Below are 17,512 nucleotides of genomic sequence, written 5' to 3' on the forward strand. Positions count from 1 at the left end.
ATAAATTAGCTCTAGGGTAAAGGTCATTATAGACATAACTGAATAAGCTTAAAAACCAGCCTTGTAAGAAACAAATTGATCTGCAAGTTACTCTACTGCCTGCCAAACATTCTTTAATGCCTATATAACACTCTTGAAATGAGGAAACACTCTAAAATGTAATATTTACAAAATCTAGCAGCCAGTAAACAGTTACTAGATACATAGAAAAGCAGGACAATGAGTCTGATAATCAAGAGAAAAATCAATCAATAAAAGCAGACTCAGAAATGATGAAATTAGCAGACAAAGATTTAAAAAGAGTTATTCTAAATGTGCTCAAGAATTTAAAAAGAAAACATGAGCAGAATAAGGACAGAAACAAAAAATATTTTTAAAAGAACCAAATGGAACCTATAAAGATGAAAACTACAAAATCTGAAACGAAAATTTCACTGGATCAGTTTAACAACAGACTAAATACTGCAGAGGAAAATATTCAGTGAAATTAAATAATAGCAATAAAATAAAAACTATCTAAAATGAAGCACAGAGAAAAAGAGACTGAAAAAATGAATAGAACCTCAGTGACCCGTGGGACAATATCAAGTGGTCTAAAATACATGTGATTGGAGTGCCAGGAGACAGAGGGAGAATGACAGGAACAGAAAACGTAGTTGACATAAGATTGCTGAAAATCATGCAAATTTAATGAAAATTGTAAATCCACAGCTTCAAGAAGCTCAAAAACCCACAAGCAGGGTAAACACAAAGAAAATCATAGCAAGCCTCCCGATAATGAAATTGCCAAAAACCAGAGATACAGATAAAATCTTAAAAGCAGACAGAGAAAAATGATACATTTCATACAAAGAAACAAAGATAAGAATGTCCATGGACATCTTGTCAGAACCTAAACATGCCAAGAGACAACAGAACATCATTAAAATGCTGAAAGAACAAAAAAATCTGTCAACTTATGATTCTATGTCCAGTGAAACGACCCATTCAAAATGAAGCAAAAGGGGCTTCCCTGGTGGTCCAGTGGGTAAGACTCCACACTCCCAATGCAGGGGACCCAGGTTTGATCCCTGGTTGGGGAACTAGATCCCGCATGCACACTGCAACTAAGAGTTCGAAGGCCACAACTAAGAAATCTGCATGCCTCAATGAAGATCCTGTGTGCAGCAACTAAGATTCAGCACAGACAAAATAAATAAATAAAATAATAAATAAATATTTTAAAAAAATTCTCCTTACCTGCCTTGTTTTTTTAAAAAAAAATGAAGCAAAAATAAAGGTTTTTGGTTTTTTTGTTTTATTGTTTTTTTTAGGAGAAAGAAGTTAGGATAATTTGTTGTTAGCTGACATGGATATAAAAAAGTCTTAAAAAGTTCTGTAGCAGAAGGAATACACCAGATGGAATGAAGAGGCTCAGAAATGATAAATATAAAATAATTTTTCTTTGTGGTTCTTAATTTCTTTAAAAGACAATTGACTGTTAAATGTAAGATAGTGTGAAATAATAAGAAATATACCGACAGATCTTCCTCAGCTTACAATGGGGTCACATCCCGATAAACCCATCCTAAGTTGAAAATATTGTAAGTTGAAAACTCATTTAATACATCTAACTTACTAAATGTAACTTAGCCTAGCATGCCTAAATGTGCTCAGAACACTTACATTGCCTACAGTTGGAAAAAATCTTCTAAAACAAAGCCTAATTATAACAAAGGGTAGACTAGCTCATGTATTGATAGATTATTGAATACTACACTACACTGAAAGTGAAAAACAGAATGGTTGTTTGAGTACAGAATACAGGCTGTAAGTGTATCGGTTATTTACCAGCCAGGTCTCCTGGCTGACTGCGAGCTGTGGCTCTCTGGAGAGTATGGTACCACATATTGCTTGCCTGGGAAAAGATCAAAATTCAAAATGTGAAGTATGGTTTCTAATGAATGCATATTGCTTTTGCATTACCATAAAGTCAAAAAATTTCAGATTGAACCAGTGTAAATCAGGGACTTTCTGTATTGGTCTCTGCCCCTGGCTTCTGCTAATATTTGATCTTTGACCCCAATTCCTGACAAAAAGGTCCTAAAACCTTGGAATTTCCCAGGTGATAGGAGTTTCTTTTGTTCTAATGAGGTGGCTCTTGGTGGGCTTGTGGATGGGGACTGGTCACTAGAAAGACCAAGCCATGATTAGAAGCTTGGAACTATCATCCCTACCCCTCCATCCTCTGAAGAGGGGAGAGGGGCTGGAAAGTGAGTTAATAATCGATCATACCTATGTGATGAAGCCTCCATAAAAATCCCTGAAGTACGGGGTTTAGAGAGCTCCCAGATTGGTGAACACATCCATGTGCTGGGAGCGTGTTGCACCCCAGCTCCATGGAGACAGAAGCTCCTGTGCTTGGGACCCTTCCAGACTTCACCCTATGTATTTCTTCATCAGGCTATTCATCTGTATCCTTTATCATATCCATTATAATAAACTAATAAGTGTAAGTAGGTGTTTCCCTGAGTTCTACACCAGACTAGCAAATTATTGAACCCAAGGAAGGAACTGGGGGAACCTCTACTTATAACCAGTTGGTCAGAAGTACAGGTGACAACCTGTAAGAATATAGAAGATTTGAGCAAACACGACTAATATATTTGACCTAATTGACGGATATAAAACAACATCCTCAATAACTAGAGAATATAATTTTTTTTCAGAGCACATGGAACATTCACTAAATTGGTGATATGCCAAGCCATAAAGCAAGTATCAACAAATTTCAAAGAACTGAAGTCATACATAGTATGTCTTCTGACAACAGTAAGGTTAAGCTAGAAATCAATTAATAAAAAATATAAGTAGAACACTTCAAAATGATTAGAACTTAAGCAATACTTTCTAACAACCTACAGATCAAAGAAGAAGTAAAAATAAATTTAAATTAACTGATGATAAAAAATATGGTATAACAAAATGAATAGAATGCAGCTAAAGTGATGATTAGAGGGGAATTTAGAGCTTTAAATGTATACATTATGCAAAAGAGAAAAGTTGAGAATTGATGCTCTAAGATCTACTTCAAGAAACTAGAAAAAGAACCACCAAATGAACCTAAGGAAACCAAAAAGGAAGACAATACTCAAGATAAGAACAGATTATGAAAGACAATACAGACAAAGCAGAAATAAAATGGAAAATTAACAAAGCAAAATTTTTCTTCTTTAAAAAGATGAATAAAATTGATAACTTCAAAAAAAATTGATAACTTCAACAAAGAATGACTGAGAGAAAAGAGACAGAAAGCACACCTACCAATACTGGGCATAAAAAGTCCTACAGAGTACTAAAGGAAGCTAGTAACCATATTATGACAATAAATTTGAAAATTTAGATTAAATGGACAAATTTATGGAAAAACATGACTTACAAAACTGACATAAGAAGAAATAGAAAATCCGAGTAGTTACATATCTAACAAAAGGAACCCTCATATACTGCTGGTGGGAATATAAATTGGTGCAGCCACAGTTGAAAACGGTGTGAAGGTTCCTCAAAAAATTAAGAATAGATCTACCATATGATCCAGTTATTCCACTTCTGGGTATTTATCCAAAGAGCACAAAACATTAATTTCAAAAGATATACACACTATGCTATGTTCATCATTATACTACATTCATCACAGATATATACACTATGCTACGTTCATCACTATGCTACGTTCATAGAGATGTGGTATAGGAGAGAATACTACTCAGCCATAAAAAAGGATGACGTCTTGCCATTTGTGACAACATGGATGGACCTTGAGGATTTTATGCTAAGTGAAATAAGATGGAGAAAGACAAATACATACGAGTTCACTTATATGTGGAATACAAAAATAAATTAATTAATGAACAAATCAAATCAAACCAAATAAAAACAAACATGTGGATACAGAGAACAGAGTAATGGTTATCAGAGGGAAGAGGGTACCGGAGGGAAAAACGGGTAAAGAGGGTCAACTGTATGGTGATGGATGGGAACTAAAACTCTGGCTGTGAGCACACAGTAGTGTATACAGGAGTCAAAATATAATGCTGTACATGTTAAGCACATAATGTTATAACCAATAAAAAGAGTACCTATAAAAATAATCTACAGCAAATAGAAAGATAAACCTTCTGATATTGGGTTAAAAAGATAACGATCTATTTATTACCACTTCTATTTAGCACTGTATAGGGGGTCCCAGGCAGTACAAGAAAGTTAAATAAAAGGTATACAAACTGGAAAGGAGGATGTCAAACCGTCTTTATTTTCAGACAACATGATTATCTGCGTAGAAAATCTCACAAAAAAGCTACTAGAATAATAAGTGATGTTAGCAAGGACAATAGAAAAAGTCAATTGCGTTTCTACATATTAACAATGAGCAACTGAAAATCAAAATTAAGAAAGCCACTCCATTTACAGTAGTAACACAACAAACTGTGAAATTCTTAAGGGATACATTTAACAAAATATGCGCAGGAACTACACACTGAAAACTAAGAAAACCTAAATAAATTAAGAGATATTGCATCTCCATGGACTGAAAGACTCAGTAGGTATCAATTGTTCCCAAATTATTTAGAGACTAAAAACAGTCCCAATCAAAATTCCAGCAGGCTTATTTGGTAGGAATTGACTAGCTAAATTTAAAATTTTTATGGAAACACAAAAGACCTAGAATAGCCAAAATAACTTTTAAGAACAAAATTTGAGGACTCCCACTACCTATTTGCAAGACTTACTCTAAATCTCTAGTAATCAAGAGAGTATAAGGATAAACATACAGATCAATGGAACAGAGTAGAGAGCAGAGGTAAACCCACACGTATATAGTCAACTGATTATCTGTAAAGATGACATTGTAACACAGTGGGGGAAGAAGAGACTTTTTAACAAGTGGTGCTTTAAAAATTGGATATGTATGGGCAAAAAACTTTGACTTTTATTTACTATAAGAAATTAATTAGAATTGGATTATAGACTTAAGCCCAAAAGCTAAAAACTGTAAAACTTCTGAGAGAAAACATAGGAGAAAGCCTTAGTAACTTTGGGTTTAGAAAGATTTCTTAAATCTAATTCAAATTATTTAAAAAATTAATTAATTTGACTTCATCAAATTAAAAACTGCTGTTCTTTGGATGACGAAAATGAAAAGACAATCCACTAGCTGGGAGAAAATATTTGTAAACACATATCTGGTAAAGGACTTATAACCAGAATTTTTATGAACTCTGACTAAATAGAGGGTTATAGTGTGTTCTCAGATCAGAAGACACAATATTCTAAAGCTATCAAATGTCTCTAAATTAATCAATTTTAAACTGTATCATTTTAACTGCACACACAAAAGTTGAACACCAGGGAATATATGTAATGAAAATTGTGCAAGATCACTACAACTACAAAACACCGACAGAAATTGCAGAAGTCTTTAGGAATGTATCATGTCCAGGGATTTGAAGACTTACTATTATGAAGATGTTAATTTTCTCCAAATTTATCTCTGGAGTCAATGCAATACTAGTCATATGCCCAGAAAATATTTTTGTGGAAATTGATGAGTTGATTCTGTAAGTCATATGGAAATGCAAAAGGCCAAGAATATCAAACCATCTTGAAGAACAAAGTGGAGAATTTACTTCAGACTATGAAGATTTATTATAAAACCACATAATGAAAACAGCGCGATTCAGGTGCGAGGACAGACAAACCAGTGGAAATGAATAGAAGGTTCAAAAATGAACCTGCCTCATTAATGACAAAAGTGTCACTGCAATGAAGTGGGGGAAAGAGATGGCTTTTTAAATAAATGCTGCTGAATCAACTGGATAACAACATGGAAAAAAAATAAACACTCACCCTACCTCACAGAATATACAAAAATCTATCTTACGTTGGTCATAGACTTAATTATGAAAGATAAAATAATAAAGCTTCTATAACAGTGTTGTACAATAGAAATCCAACATGAGCCATGTATGTCATTTATAATTTTCTAGTAGCCACATTAAAAAATGTAAAAACAGACAGATGAAATTAGTCTTAATCATATGTTTAGCTCAAATTTCAAAAATATTATCATTTCAATGTGTAATCAAATATAAAAATATTAATGAGATCTTTTACATTATTTCATTCAAACTAAGTCTTCAGAATCTGGTGCATATTTTATACTTACAGCACATCTTGTTTCTTGTTTTTTTTTTTTCATATATAGCTCCTTTATTTGTGGAAAAGATTTGTGGAAAACAAGGTAAATTTTATAAAAATTACATGCACTCCCAAAATGAAACTCATCACTGGTGATAAATAAGTGACTGAAGTAATAACCAGTTTACCTGGGATGATTTGCCGGGATGCTAAAGGGGAGAGATTACTTGGTACAGCCCGCTATATGCACCAAAATAATAGTTACTGACCTTTGAAATTTATGGAAAGAACCATACAAATGGTTTTCAGATATAACTTTAATATTTTGGAAGTATTTGTATGGTTTTTTAAAATTTTAAAATATTTATTTATTTATTTTTGGCTGCGTTGGGTCTTTGTTGCTGTGCGCGGGCTTTCTCTAGTTGCAGTGAGCAGGGGCTACTCTTTGTTGCGGTGAGTGGGCTTCTCATTGCGGTGGCTTTTCTTGTTACAGACCACGGGCTGCAGAGCACAGGCTTAGTAGTTGTGGTGCATGGGCTTAGCTGCTTCGCAGCATGTGGGATCTTCCCAGACCAGGGCTCAAACCCGTGTCCCCTGCATTGGCAGGTGGATTCTTAACCACTGTGCCAACAGGGAAGCCCTTGAATGGTTTTAAACATGGGCTTGAATTTGTAAACATCTACAACTTTCCCCCACAAGGACTCCCAGCCCAAGAGTAAGCTGTGGCTTAACCAAACGGGAATGTCTGTGCTGCTGAAGGCCAGTGCTACTTTCCACGGAGGGGAACATCAACCCTTTTCTGGCTTGTTAGAACTTTCAAGGCCCTTATGTCTTTGATGCTGAGCATCTGGCCAGGGGCATTTTGTGAACCAGACAATGAGAGCTTCTTGGAATGAGCACATCTTGGTTTAGACAATACATTTTCAATAATTAAAGTGAAATGTAATCCTATCAAAAGAGAAAAGTTGAGTTGAATAGAAAAATATTTTATACAGCTTCAGTTTTAAAATTTAAATCCATTAACATAAATAAAATTAAAAATTCAATTCCTTACTCACACTAGCCCTATCTCAAGTGTGAAATAGTGGCTACCCTATTGGGCAGTGCAATTCCAGAAGGTAACACACAACAGTATCTTTGTGACCTCAGGATAGGGAAGATCTCATAAACAGGATGCAAAAATCAACAACAATAAGGGAAAATATTGATAAATTTGGCTTTATTAAAATAAGTGCCTTTGTTTATCAAAAACACCTTTAGAGTGAAAAAGTTAGTGGAAGAGTGGGAGAAGATGTTTTATATATACATATATCTGACAAAGGACTTATATCCAGAATCTACACAGATTACAAACCAATAAGGAAAGCGCTGACTACATAATGAAAGTATGGACAAAAGACTTGAATAGAGATATCATACAAGAAAATATCTACATAAGCATGTGAACAGTAGTGCAACATCATTATCAGGTAAATGCCAATTAAAACCATAAGATACCACCACACGCCCATAAAAATGGTGACATCAACAAAACAAAACAAAACTGAAACTATGGAGTGTTCTCAAGGATGTAGGTCAAGGGGAGCTCTCGGTTCCTGCTGGAGGGTATACACATTGGCACAACCACTTTGGAAAACCATTTGACAGTACCTACTAAAGCAAACCAATCACGCCTAACCCCAGGACCTAGCAATTCACTCCCAGGTACGTACTGACAGAGATTCTCTCTTCGCCCATACTCTAGCCAAGCTCACCTGAGCCCCCTCGACTAGACCTCAAACTTGGCCCGTAGCAACTAGGCTCTCAACACAAATAGTTTAGCCCACCCTCTTCTTCCTACACTGAAAGACTTAAACACTGGCAGTTTCTAACAGTTCAAGGCCACATCCCTAGGATGACCCAGTCCCCCTTAAAGTACCTGCCTGAGAAAACTCAAGACTGACAAATGAATTTACTGTTTGTTTTAGCCAACACCTGTCTATAGGCTCCTGACCACACTTTCTTAGAGCCTTTACTAAAAAGGGCTTACAACTGTCAATGCTTCTTCCGTCCCTTTGAGATGTATATGTATCTCCTACCACTCAGGAGGACCAGAAAGCCAGTCCTTTCAAATGCAATCACCAGGAAGGATAGGGCCTCAGTCTCCCAGTTTCTGGGGGAGGATAGAATCCTAACTTCAATCACTGCCAGCTAACAGACCCAGCTGACCTAACCAGCATTTACACTAACCGACCGTGTAGAACTTTTCACTTCCCTGACTCTACTGAGACCCCACTCACCCCTCTCCCTATTCCCTCATTCTCCCTGTCAAACACCCAGCCACCTCTGGCAAAATCGAAGCTGAGTTCAGTTCATACTGAACTCTCTTACCTACTGTAACAATAAATTACTAATTAAACTCTGTCCTTACCACTTTAACTAGTATCTGGCTTTGTTTATCTTTGACAATACCCAACAGAAACACTATGTATAAGGGTGCTGAAAGCAGCATTCTTCACAATAAAAACAACTGAAAACAACCTAAGTGCCCAGCGTCAGAATGCACCAGTAAAGAGTGTCATATTCATACAAGCGAATAAAATGAGGTGGTGGAAAAGAGGAAACCACTGCTACGCATATGGACATGGATACACATACAAGCGAATAAAATGAGGTGGTGGAAAAGAGGAAACCACTGCTACGCATATGGACGTGGATACATCCCCCTTAACGTTTAGTGAAAGAAGCCAGGCACAAAACAGCACGTACTTGTATTAGTTTTCTATTGTTGTGGGAGCAGTGAACACCATAGCAGCTTACAATAGCACCTACTGATTATCTCATAGTCATGTAGGTCAGAAGTGCAGGCCTGGCTCCACTGGGTCCTCTGCTCAGTGTCTCCCAAAGCTGCAGTCAAGGTGTCCACTGGGTTGGGGTCTCATTTGCAGCTAAGGGTTCTCTTCCAGCTCATTCAGATTGTTGGCAGAATTCAGTTCCTAGTGGTTGTAGGACACGGGGTCCGTTTTCTTGCTGGCTGTCAGCTGGTTGTAGCTCCTAGAAGCCTCCTGCTCATAAGTTCTCTCACTGCATGACAGGTAACTCCTTTGAGGCCAGCAGGACCATGTTTTTCTCATGCTTTGAATTTCTGACTTCGGGAAGGGCCCAGTCCTTGTTAAGGGCTCACCCGATTACGTTAGGCCTACCCATTTCCCTTTTGATGAACTCAAACTCAGTTGTCTTGGAACTTAATTACAATTGCAAAACCCCATACCCTAAGCACAGGAGTGAGAGCCACCATATTCACATTCCACCATACTCAAGAGGACGAGAGTACACAGGGCAAGAACATGGGAGGCAGGCAGCATGGGGTCCTCTCAGAATTTTGCCTACCACAAGACTGAATGATTCAAATTTATAAAGTCAAAAAATTGCAAAAATAATCTAAGATGACAGAAGTCAGATGGTACGCACTTTTGTTGGGTGGCACATATATTTGGGAGGAAGCATGAGGGAGTCTTCTGAATGCTGGTAGTGTTCTATATCTTGATCTCCAAGGTGATTACACAAATGTGCACTTTGCAAAAATTCATCAGTTTTGTACTTAATATTTGTGCATGTATTTTATACTGCAATAAATATTTTACACAAAAATTTTAAAAGAGAGGTTCTCAGGGTGCTTTGTTTAACTACATAGAGGAGCAATAATTAGCATTAAAATTGTTGGTATAAAATTGGCACTGGTAAGTGCTTGAAGTCAGTTTATGCCCCCAAGTAAAAGACTCTGAGAAGTTTATGTTTACCAATAATTTACCTGGCAAGGTGTGTTGTAAAAATGAGAAAAATTAAATTTCAGCTGGCTCTTTATTCAAGTGATCATAAATCTGAGGTATTTCCATTTGAATAAATTTTGAAAGTTTCTCACTCTCCGTTTCAATACTGTTTTCTCTCTCCATTGCACGGAAGTGTGCAGGAAGTTAAGTGAGCTCTGTGTGTGTGTGTGTGTGTGTGTGTGTGTGTGTGTGTGTGTGTGTGTATTTGTGATTGGTAGGCTGGGCGAGGGCAGGGAAATACAAGGAAACTAATGGGCCTTATCTGATAGGGTAGGTAAAATCTTTACATTCTTAGGATACTGACTTAAGAACACCTCAGAAACACAAAGCTCTTCTATGCGATGGGTCCAGGTACTATTTTCAGAGCTGGTCAGCTTTAACCTAATTCCATTCTGCACTCCCATTCTGTTCCAAGCTAAGGAAGTCACACCACTTCCTAATGAATATAAATGAAGGCAGCCCTCCGTGGAAAATAAATCAGGAAAACACATTTACCGCAACTTATTCTAATCAGCACATACAGAAGTCATATAAATAGGATGTAAGTAAACTAAAGGCTAATCTCACTATGAATTTGATGCAAAAATCTTAAATAAAATATCAGCAAACAGAACAGAAAAGTATATTAAATAATAAGACACCATGACTGAGTGGTATTTATTTCAGCAATACAAGGATGGTTCAGTATCAGCGAATCCATTACACAATTCATACTATTAATTAAACTATGGAGCAAAAATCATGCAGTCATCTCAAATTGTGCTAACATTTAAAAAAATTCAACATCCATTCATGATTTAAAACAGGACTAGATGGGTATTTTCTCAAAATATATCTGGGTCAACCCAGAAGCCAGCACCATGCTTAAATGGGAAAACATTTAATGAGATGCATTCTCATTAAAGTTCAGAATACAATATAGAAACCATTATCACTACCTTAATATTGTTCTAGAGATGGTGGAAACCAAAGAAACTAGGAAACAAAATAAGTTAGTGCTACACAACTTAAAAACAAGAGGTAAAATTATCATTATTTGTAGATGTTATGACTGTATATTTGGGGAGGACCTAGGAGAAGTCATTGAAAAACATTTACAAGCAAAGAGAATTTAGTAAAAATGGATGGGTCAAAAATTACTATACAGAAATCAATAAATTTCATATACACAACAGTAGGAGGATAAAATGGAAAATATCTTATTTATAACAAAAACAAACATATCTAGTAATAAACTTAACAATAAATATGCAAGATCTGTATGATATAAACTTTAGAATATTCCAGAGGGTCACAAAAAAAGATATGGGCAAATGGAAAGGCAATTCATATCATAAGGTTGTAAATTCTCACCGAGTTAGTTTGTAAACTTAATCCCATAAAAGTACTCACAGCATTTTGGGGGTACATAGGCAAGCTAATGCTAAGTCCATATAGAATATCAAAGAAGCAAGAAGAGCCAGGAAAGTTTTGAAAGAGAAGATCAATAATGAAATACTCTTCCTACCAGATGGTAAAATACAGAATTTTTTAAATATATAAAGGAAAATAATCAAAACAGTATGGAACTGATACATAACAGACAACTCAATAGAATATAATAGATGGTGTGGAAATCAGTCCAAGTACAGGAATCTGATCTATGATAAAGATGTCATCTCACATAAGAGAAGAAAAGATGAATATTCACTAAATTATTTTAGGATAACCAAAGAGACATCTAAAAAAAGAAGGTTGGATCCATAGCTCACATTTTATACTAGGGTAATTTCTTGATATAAACATATAAATGTAAAAAAATAAGAAACTTTGTCCATAAACTTAGAAAAAGTTCTTTCTGAATTATATTGTACAAAGCCCAGAAGCCATAAAATGGAAAATTGCTACAACTATTATATAAAAGTAAAATTTTATGTGGCAAAAATCACCATAAACAAAGTTAAACGCAAACAAGAAGCTGGAAAAAGTATTTGTAATTTATATCACAAGAAAAAAGCTAAGTTTCCCTTTTACAAGAGTCCCTACATATTATCAAGAAAAATACCAACAACCCAACAGAAAACTAGATAAAGACAGAAACAACAGTTCACAGAAAAGGAAATACAAATGACTCTTCAATGTATGAAGAGATGCTCAATCTGTAATCAGGCTGGTAAAGATTTTTTTTTAAAGTTGGGTAGCGCACTGCAGTGTAGAAATAGCACTCTCATACTTTGCTGCTGGGGAGGGTGAAGCAGCACCACTTTGATGGAGGACCATTTGGCAATATCTATCAAAATTCTCAATTCACATGTACTGTGTTCCAGCACTTCCACTTCTAGGAATTTATCTCAGAGGTAAATTCACACATATGCCAAATGGCCCAAGTTCTTCATTATTGTAGCACTGTTTGCAATAACAAAATTTTGAAATACTTAAGCTTTCCATCACAGGGGACTGAGTGGCTACGTAAATTCTGGTACATCTGCACAATGGAATACCATGGAGCTATGAAATGAAGGAGAAAGTTCTTTATGTACTAACACAGAATGATCTCCAAAATAAAATTAAAAGTTCAAAAAAAGTATGTACAATATGCTAGCATGTTATTATTTGTTCAAAAAAGAAAGAATATGATATGTAAATTTTCTCATATATTCATAAATTTTGTCTGGAAGAATGCCCAAGAACCTGATAATAGTATCTGTCATCAGGGATAGGACCTGGACGGCTCAGGGACAGACAGGGACAGGGATGGGAGATAGGACTATTCATTTTGTGCCTTTTGTACCCTTTTATTTTGAGCCATGTGAATGTATTATCTATCAAAAAATGCACAGCATGATTAAACTTTATGATGTAATAAAAAGGGTGCAGTTATACACCAGCCTGTCCATGCTAATCCTGAATTGGCTGAAAATAAAGTCTCTCGTTAATCTGTATAGCTTTTTGAGTAAAGCACCAAAAGAGAGAAATAATTTTTTGCTTGAAAACTGAAGTTTCAAAATAAAAGTTAAATGTTTTTAAAGTTTAAAGAAATACAGAAAAAGTTCTCAACAATAGGGATGGTAGAATCAGTTTGTTTAAAGCAATCAAACAAATAGCAACAACAAAAAAGTGTTTACACTGTCTCTAAGGATATGAGAGATTGTTACTTTTAAAAAATATTTCCTTATTGTTGAATTATTCTGATCTCTTGATATATTAATTAATTTTGTAATTTGAAAAATTATAATCGGATTTAAATATAAAAAAGCCTTAGGTCCCATTGGTAGCCAAATATACATACGTGTGTTTAACCTAGTAATAAAAAAAATACAAGTTTAAAAGAGACACCATTTTCTTGACTAGTAAAATAGCAACACTGAAAAAATATGATACTGAATGCAGGTAACAGTGTGGTGAAAAGGGTACTCTCATTAATGGTGAAATATAAACTGGTACCTTCCCCTTGTTTTAATTGAAATTTACAACACGCCGTTGGAAGAAATAACACAGAAAGAACCTATATAGTCTTTACCCGTACAATTCTCTTTTAAAAAACAATTTGTCAGTGTCAGTTAAGAATCTTAAAAAACTCACACTTTTCAACTAGTAATTCCATTTCTTAGAACCTATCCTAAAAAAATATAACTCAAAGAAGAGAAAAAGCTATATGCATAAAAATGTTCATTCAATACCATATATAAAATATAAATATATTCATATATATATGTGTTAAACGATAAGAAAATAGTTCATTAAATAATAACATAAACACTAGACAGAATATTCTACAGCCATTATATCACATTTCTGTAGACTATGAGGTAACTGGCTTAATAGCTATGATATAATGTTGCTTTAAAAGATAAAATTTTATGTATAATAGTGAAAAATATTCATATGGTCAATGAGTGGGAAAGTAGCGGAATTATGGTTGATTCTTTGCCTCTTCCAAAACTTTCTAGAACGTAATTTCACATTTAATTTTTTCAGACTTTTTTCAAATTTTCTAAATTCAAGTTTTCCTACTTTTGTCAGAATTTAATTTGAGAAGCAAAAAGAGATGAAAGATGCCTGCTTGTTAACCCAATAACTAATTGCCCGGCATGAACGGTAGACTTTTGTTAGGAGAGAGCCACTTACTTGCATCTTTCTCTGGAGAAGGAGGAGGGACCCCCTGCCCCAGACAGGTGCCATTGACCAGCTTCTCTGGGGGCTGGGCATTGCCCATGGGCGGCACCTTCCCCTTGGGGCTGCTGAAGAGGTCTTGCAGGTCCTTTCTTGGTCTGGATTCTCGGAGGAAACTCTCAAAAGATTTGTCTTTGAGTCTGAGGGAGGAAAAGAGTGAGGTCTTTTTCTTGGGATCCCTGGAAGCATCTGGGACGGTCTCTTGCAAACTCACTTTCTCCAGGAGGGTGGGGACATCTTCGATCTTGCTGCAGGGTGGGGACACGAGTGCAGGAAATGTCTTGGATGACTGGTTGGGCAAACTGTGGGTGCGGAGGGCAGGGTCAGGAGGGCTCGGGGCTGAGGGCTGGGCAGCCCTGGCGGCTGGGGGGCCCAGGGAGAAGAAGGCTGAGGCCCTGCTCGCTATGTCTCTCTTGGGGGACCGTTGGTCCCAGTCTTTACTGGAGCTGCTTTTCCGAAGGTTGAATGAGCGAGTGCAAGCGTGGGGTGGGCTGGTGGGCAAAGTCTTTGACTCTAGCTTGGCCCAGGCCTTTCTGCCATTGTCGGAATTGGGGAGGAGCGGCTCCAGGGACCTCCGGATGGCGTTGGCTATGAGCCGCAGCGGGGACTTGGGCGGGGCCACGCTTTGCTCCCTGGGAGTCCGTTCAGCTGGGGTCCTCATCTTCTCCTGAGCCTCTCTCTGGGCTGGTAAGGTCTCTCTCACTGCCCGAGGGAGCAGCAAGGGGCGGACTGGTTTCAGCACACCTCCTCCTCGGCCATTCTCGGGGCTTTTCTGGGAAAGTCGCACCCTGGCTTCCAGGCGCAAGCTCTTAGGGTTGGAGTCATTCCAATCTAGCAACCTAGTCTTCTGCTCCCGAGTGAGAAGCAGCTTCTTTAAGCCCGACTTCTTCTCCTCTGCCAGCTCTGACCTACCCTCCTCTCCCCTCCTGGGTCTGGTACTCCCTTCTCCAGGGTCCTCTCCAGCCCTGGGAGACAGCTGTTGGTCTGGCGAGCACCTGTCCTTCCCTCCAGTGGGGTGTGGGCCTCTGTGGGTGCTTCTGGTACCCACAGGAGGGGCCTCTGCTTCCTGACTCCCATCAGAAGCCATCTCTGCAGGGCCGGATGGCCTCGAGCTTTCGAGGCCGTCTCCACCAGGCCTCACCAGGCAGTATTCTGTCTGCTCCAGCACCTGGCCATGAGGGATATGCAGGGGGATTTCCTTGGGTGGTCCTTGGGTTCTGGCTTGCCTCAGAAAGCCTGGGGTGGAAGGACTGAAATGACCTCTCGAGACCTGAGAAGGAGGGTTGCAAACTGTCACCTGGAAGGGACAGGCAAAAAGGAGCAGTGATTTTTAGAAGTTCCCAGCATTTATTTATATGAGGAACGCACATCTCAGTCTATAGCCCCCTCCCTTCCTCTCTCGGATACCCAAAGTCAAAAAGAATTCTGCCTAGGATGATTTCAGAGGGCCACTCTTCCTTCTAAGTGGCTGCCTTGGGATGGGCTGGAATTGGCCCAGAGCCCCCATATCACTGACCAGTCTTTCCTGAGCCTTAGATTAGGTGGGTAGGAAGCTAGAAAGGAAAGCAAAGTCACTGACAAGCTCCTGGGCCAGTGAGGGGACGGCTGGCCTGGTCCCTGTGGGTGGCCAGGCACGTAAGGAAGCTCAGCCATGGCCCCTACTAAAGGGCACATTCCACCAATAGGTATGTTCCTCCAACAACCGAGAAACCAAGGCTTCTTCTTTGGAGACCATTAAGGTAAGGTAGACAGCTACCCTTCTGGCTTGGAGCTGTGGTGGCAGGATAGCCTTTAGGATCTTCCAGTGACCCTTCAAAACCTGACTCATGCCTCTCACCACTGAGAAAGCAGCCATGTCTAGCATGCAGGAGCTTGGCCCTTGGCAAAGGGAGAATATAGAAGACTGGAGAAGCAGTGACTGTGCCCTGCCAAGAGCTCTGGTCATGGGAGCTTCACAAGAGTCTGTACTTTTCTGTCTTAGATCTTCTACTTCCCAGAGCCTAGAACAAGGTCTGGCAGGTAATAGAGGCTTGATAAACCCATATTGAAGGAAAGAGTCCAACCATGACTGTCTCGGTGATGCCATTTTCTATTCAAGGGGGTGTTGCTTCCAAGGTCCTCAGCTGCTACCAAAGGTACCCTGCGTTCTGTGCCTGCCATCCTACAGCTGCCAGCTCCTCTACCCCCTCTGTGAGGCCCTCAAGGGCAGAGCACAAGCCCTAGCAGCTCTCAGATCCCATGCCCTGTAAAGTCTGCTGAACGAGTGGGTGGCTGTGCCCTCCGTGGCTGAGAAGGAGCAGGGTGCACTTTCGTGGAATGGACGAGTGAAGAGGTGTGGGGTGGACTCCTGACAGAGCATCCCTCTGGCCCTGGCTGTGCACCTGGGGTGACCCAAGGGTGCTGGGAATCCAGAGCTCAGTGTGGAAGTGGGAGGAGTACAGGCAGCTTGTCGTCCTCCACCTGCGCAGGGCCCTGAGGGCACTTACCTGAGGCGGGGAGAAGCTATCCAGAGCGTGTGGGACGCCAGCTGAAGAAGAAGACGGCAGAGAAGGCGAAGGCGAAGGGGAAGGAGAAGCTTCCTTTGGAGGCGCCATAGGTCTTTTGTTGTTCACTGGTGTCATATCTACCAAGGACAGAACACGCTCTCCATTACAGACTTGTAGCTTCCTTATTTTATCAGGAAAAGAGGAGGTTTTCAGTGAAGCTCCTCTCTATAGAGTCAGAAGGAGGAAGATGCCAGAGACGGATTCAGAGGCCCCGGAGCCCACTGCTTGGGACTTGGAAGAACAGGCATAGGAGTGTTGAACAGGCTCCTGCGGGGGAAGTAGGTCCCAGGACGAAAAGTCCAAGAACCACTGTGTCTCACACACACGTGAGAATGTCCCCGAGAGTGAGAACAGGGGTCTCCAGGCTGTTTCCGGGAAACGGACATCTACCTCTAAGGTTTGCCCTAGAGCCATCGTGGTGGGGAGCTGGGGCTGCATTAAATCACTTAGTCGATAAACCACCTGAGGCCTCTTCCCGTAAGATGCACGCTGGACCATTCGCCACGGGCATAGACAGGAGAGGCAGTCACCGCCCAGGAAACGGGCTCTTCCTCCCACATGTGTATCACGGGGCTCTCAGACGAGATGGTTAGTTTGAGATTTTAAGAGAACACAAGGGAGGGAGGTTATAATCAAATCATTTGAAGCATATGGAGTGGAGTTCGTGCCAAGCTCCTGTGGGTCAGGGAACAAATGAGAGCCAGTGCATGTGCTGTCCTTCTCGACGGGAGAAAGGAGTGTGGCCAGGGCCGAGGACGAGCCTCATCCTGAACTGTGGGAGCTGAACCCAATTAGTCTAGTTACAGCAGAATTCCGACAGATGTCGCC

At 39.2% G+C, this 17,512-nt stretch overlaps 1 protein-coding gene across 11 annotated transcripts in view; it reads right to left on the minus strand.

Moving 5' to 3' along the window:
- Nucleotides 1-17,512, minus strand: part of MICAL2 (microtubule associated monooxygenase, calponin and LIM domain containing 2) — a 214,925-nt gene that overhangs the window by 39,338 nt on the left and 158,075 nt on the right. For all 11 annotated transcript variants that reach the window (XR_010946137.1, XM_067749868.1, XM_067749866.1 and 8 more), the window contains 2 exons: nucleotides 16,625-16,761; nucleotides 14,094-15,435 (listed from right to left, as the gene is read on the minus strand). Coding sequence is in view for 10 of the 11 variants with exons in the window: in XM_067749868.1 (XP_067605969.1) it covers nucleotides 14,094-15,435; nucleotides 16,625-16,761 (1,479 nt within the window). In the remaining variant the exon portion in view is untranslated. The remainder of the gene's footprint in view (nucleotides 1-14,093; nucleotides 15,436-16,624; nucleotides 16,762-17,512) is intronic.

Source organism: Pseudorca crassidens, chromosome 9 (assembly GCF_039906515.1).
Source record: "Pseudorca crassidens isolate mPseCra1 chromosome 9, mPseCra1.hap1, whole genome shotgun sequence".
NCBI lineage: Eukaryota > Metazoa > Chordata > Mammalia > Artiodactyla > Delphinidae > Pseudorca > Pseudorca crassidens.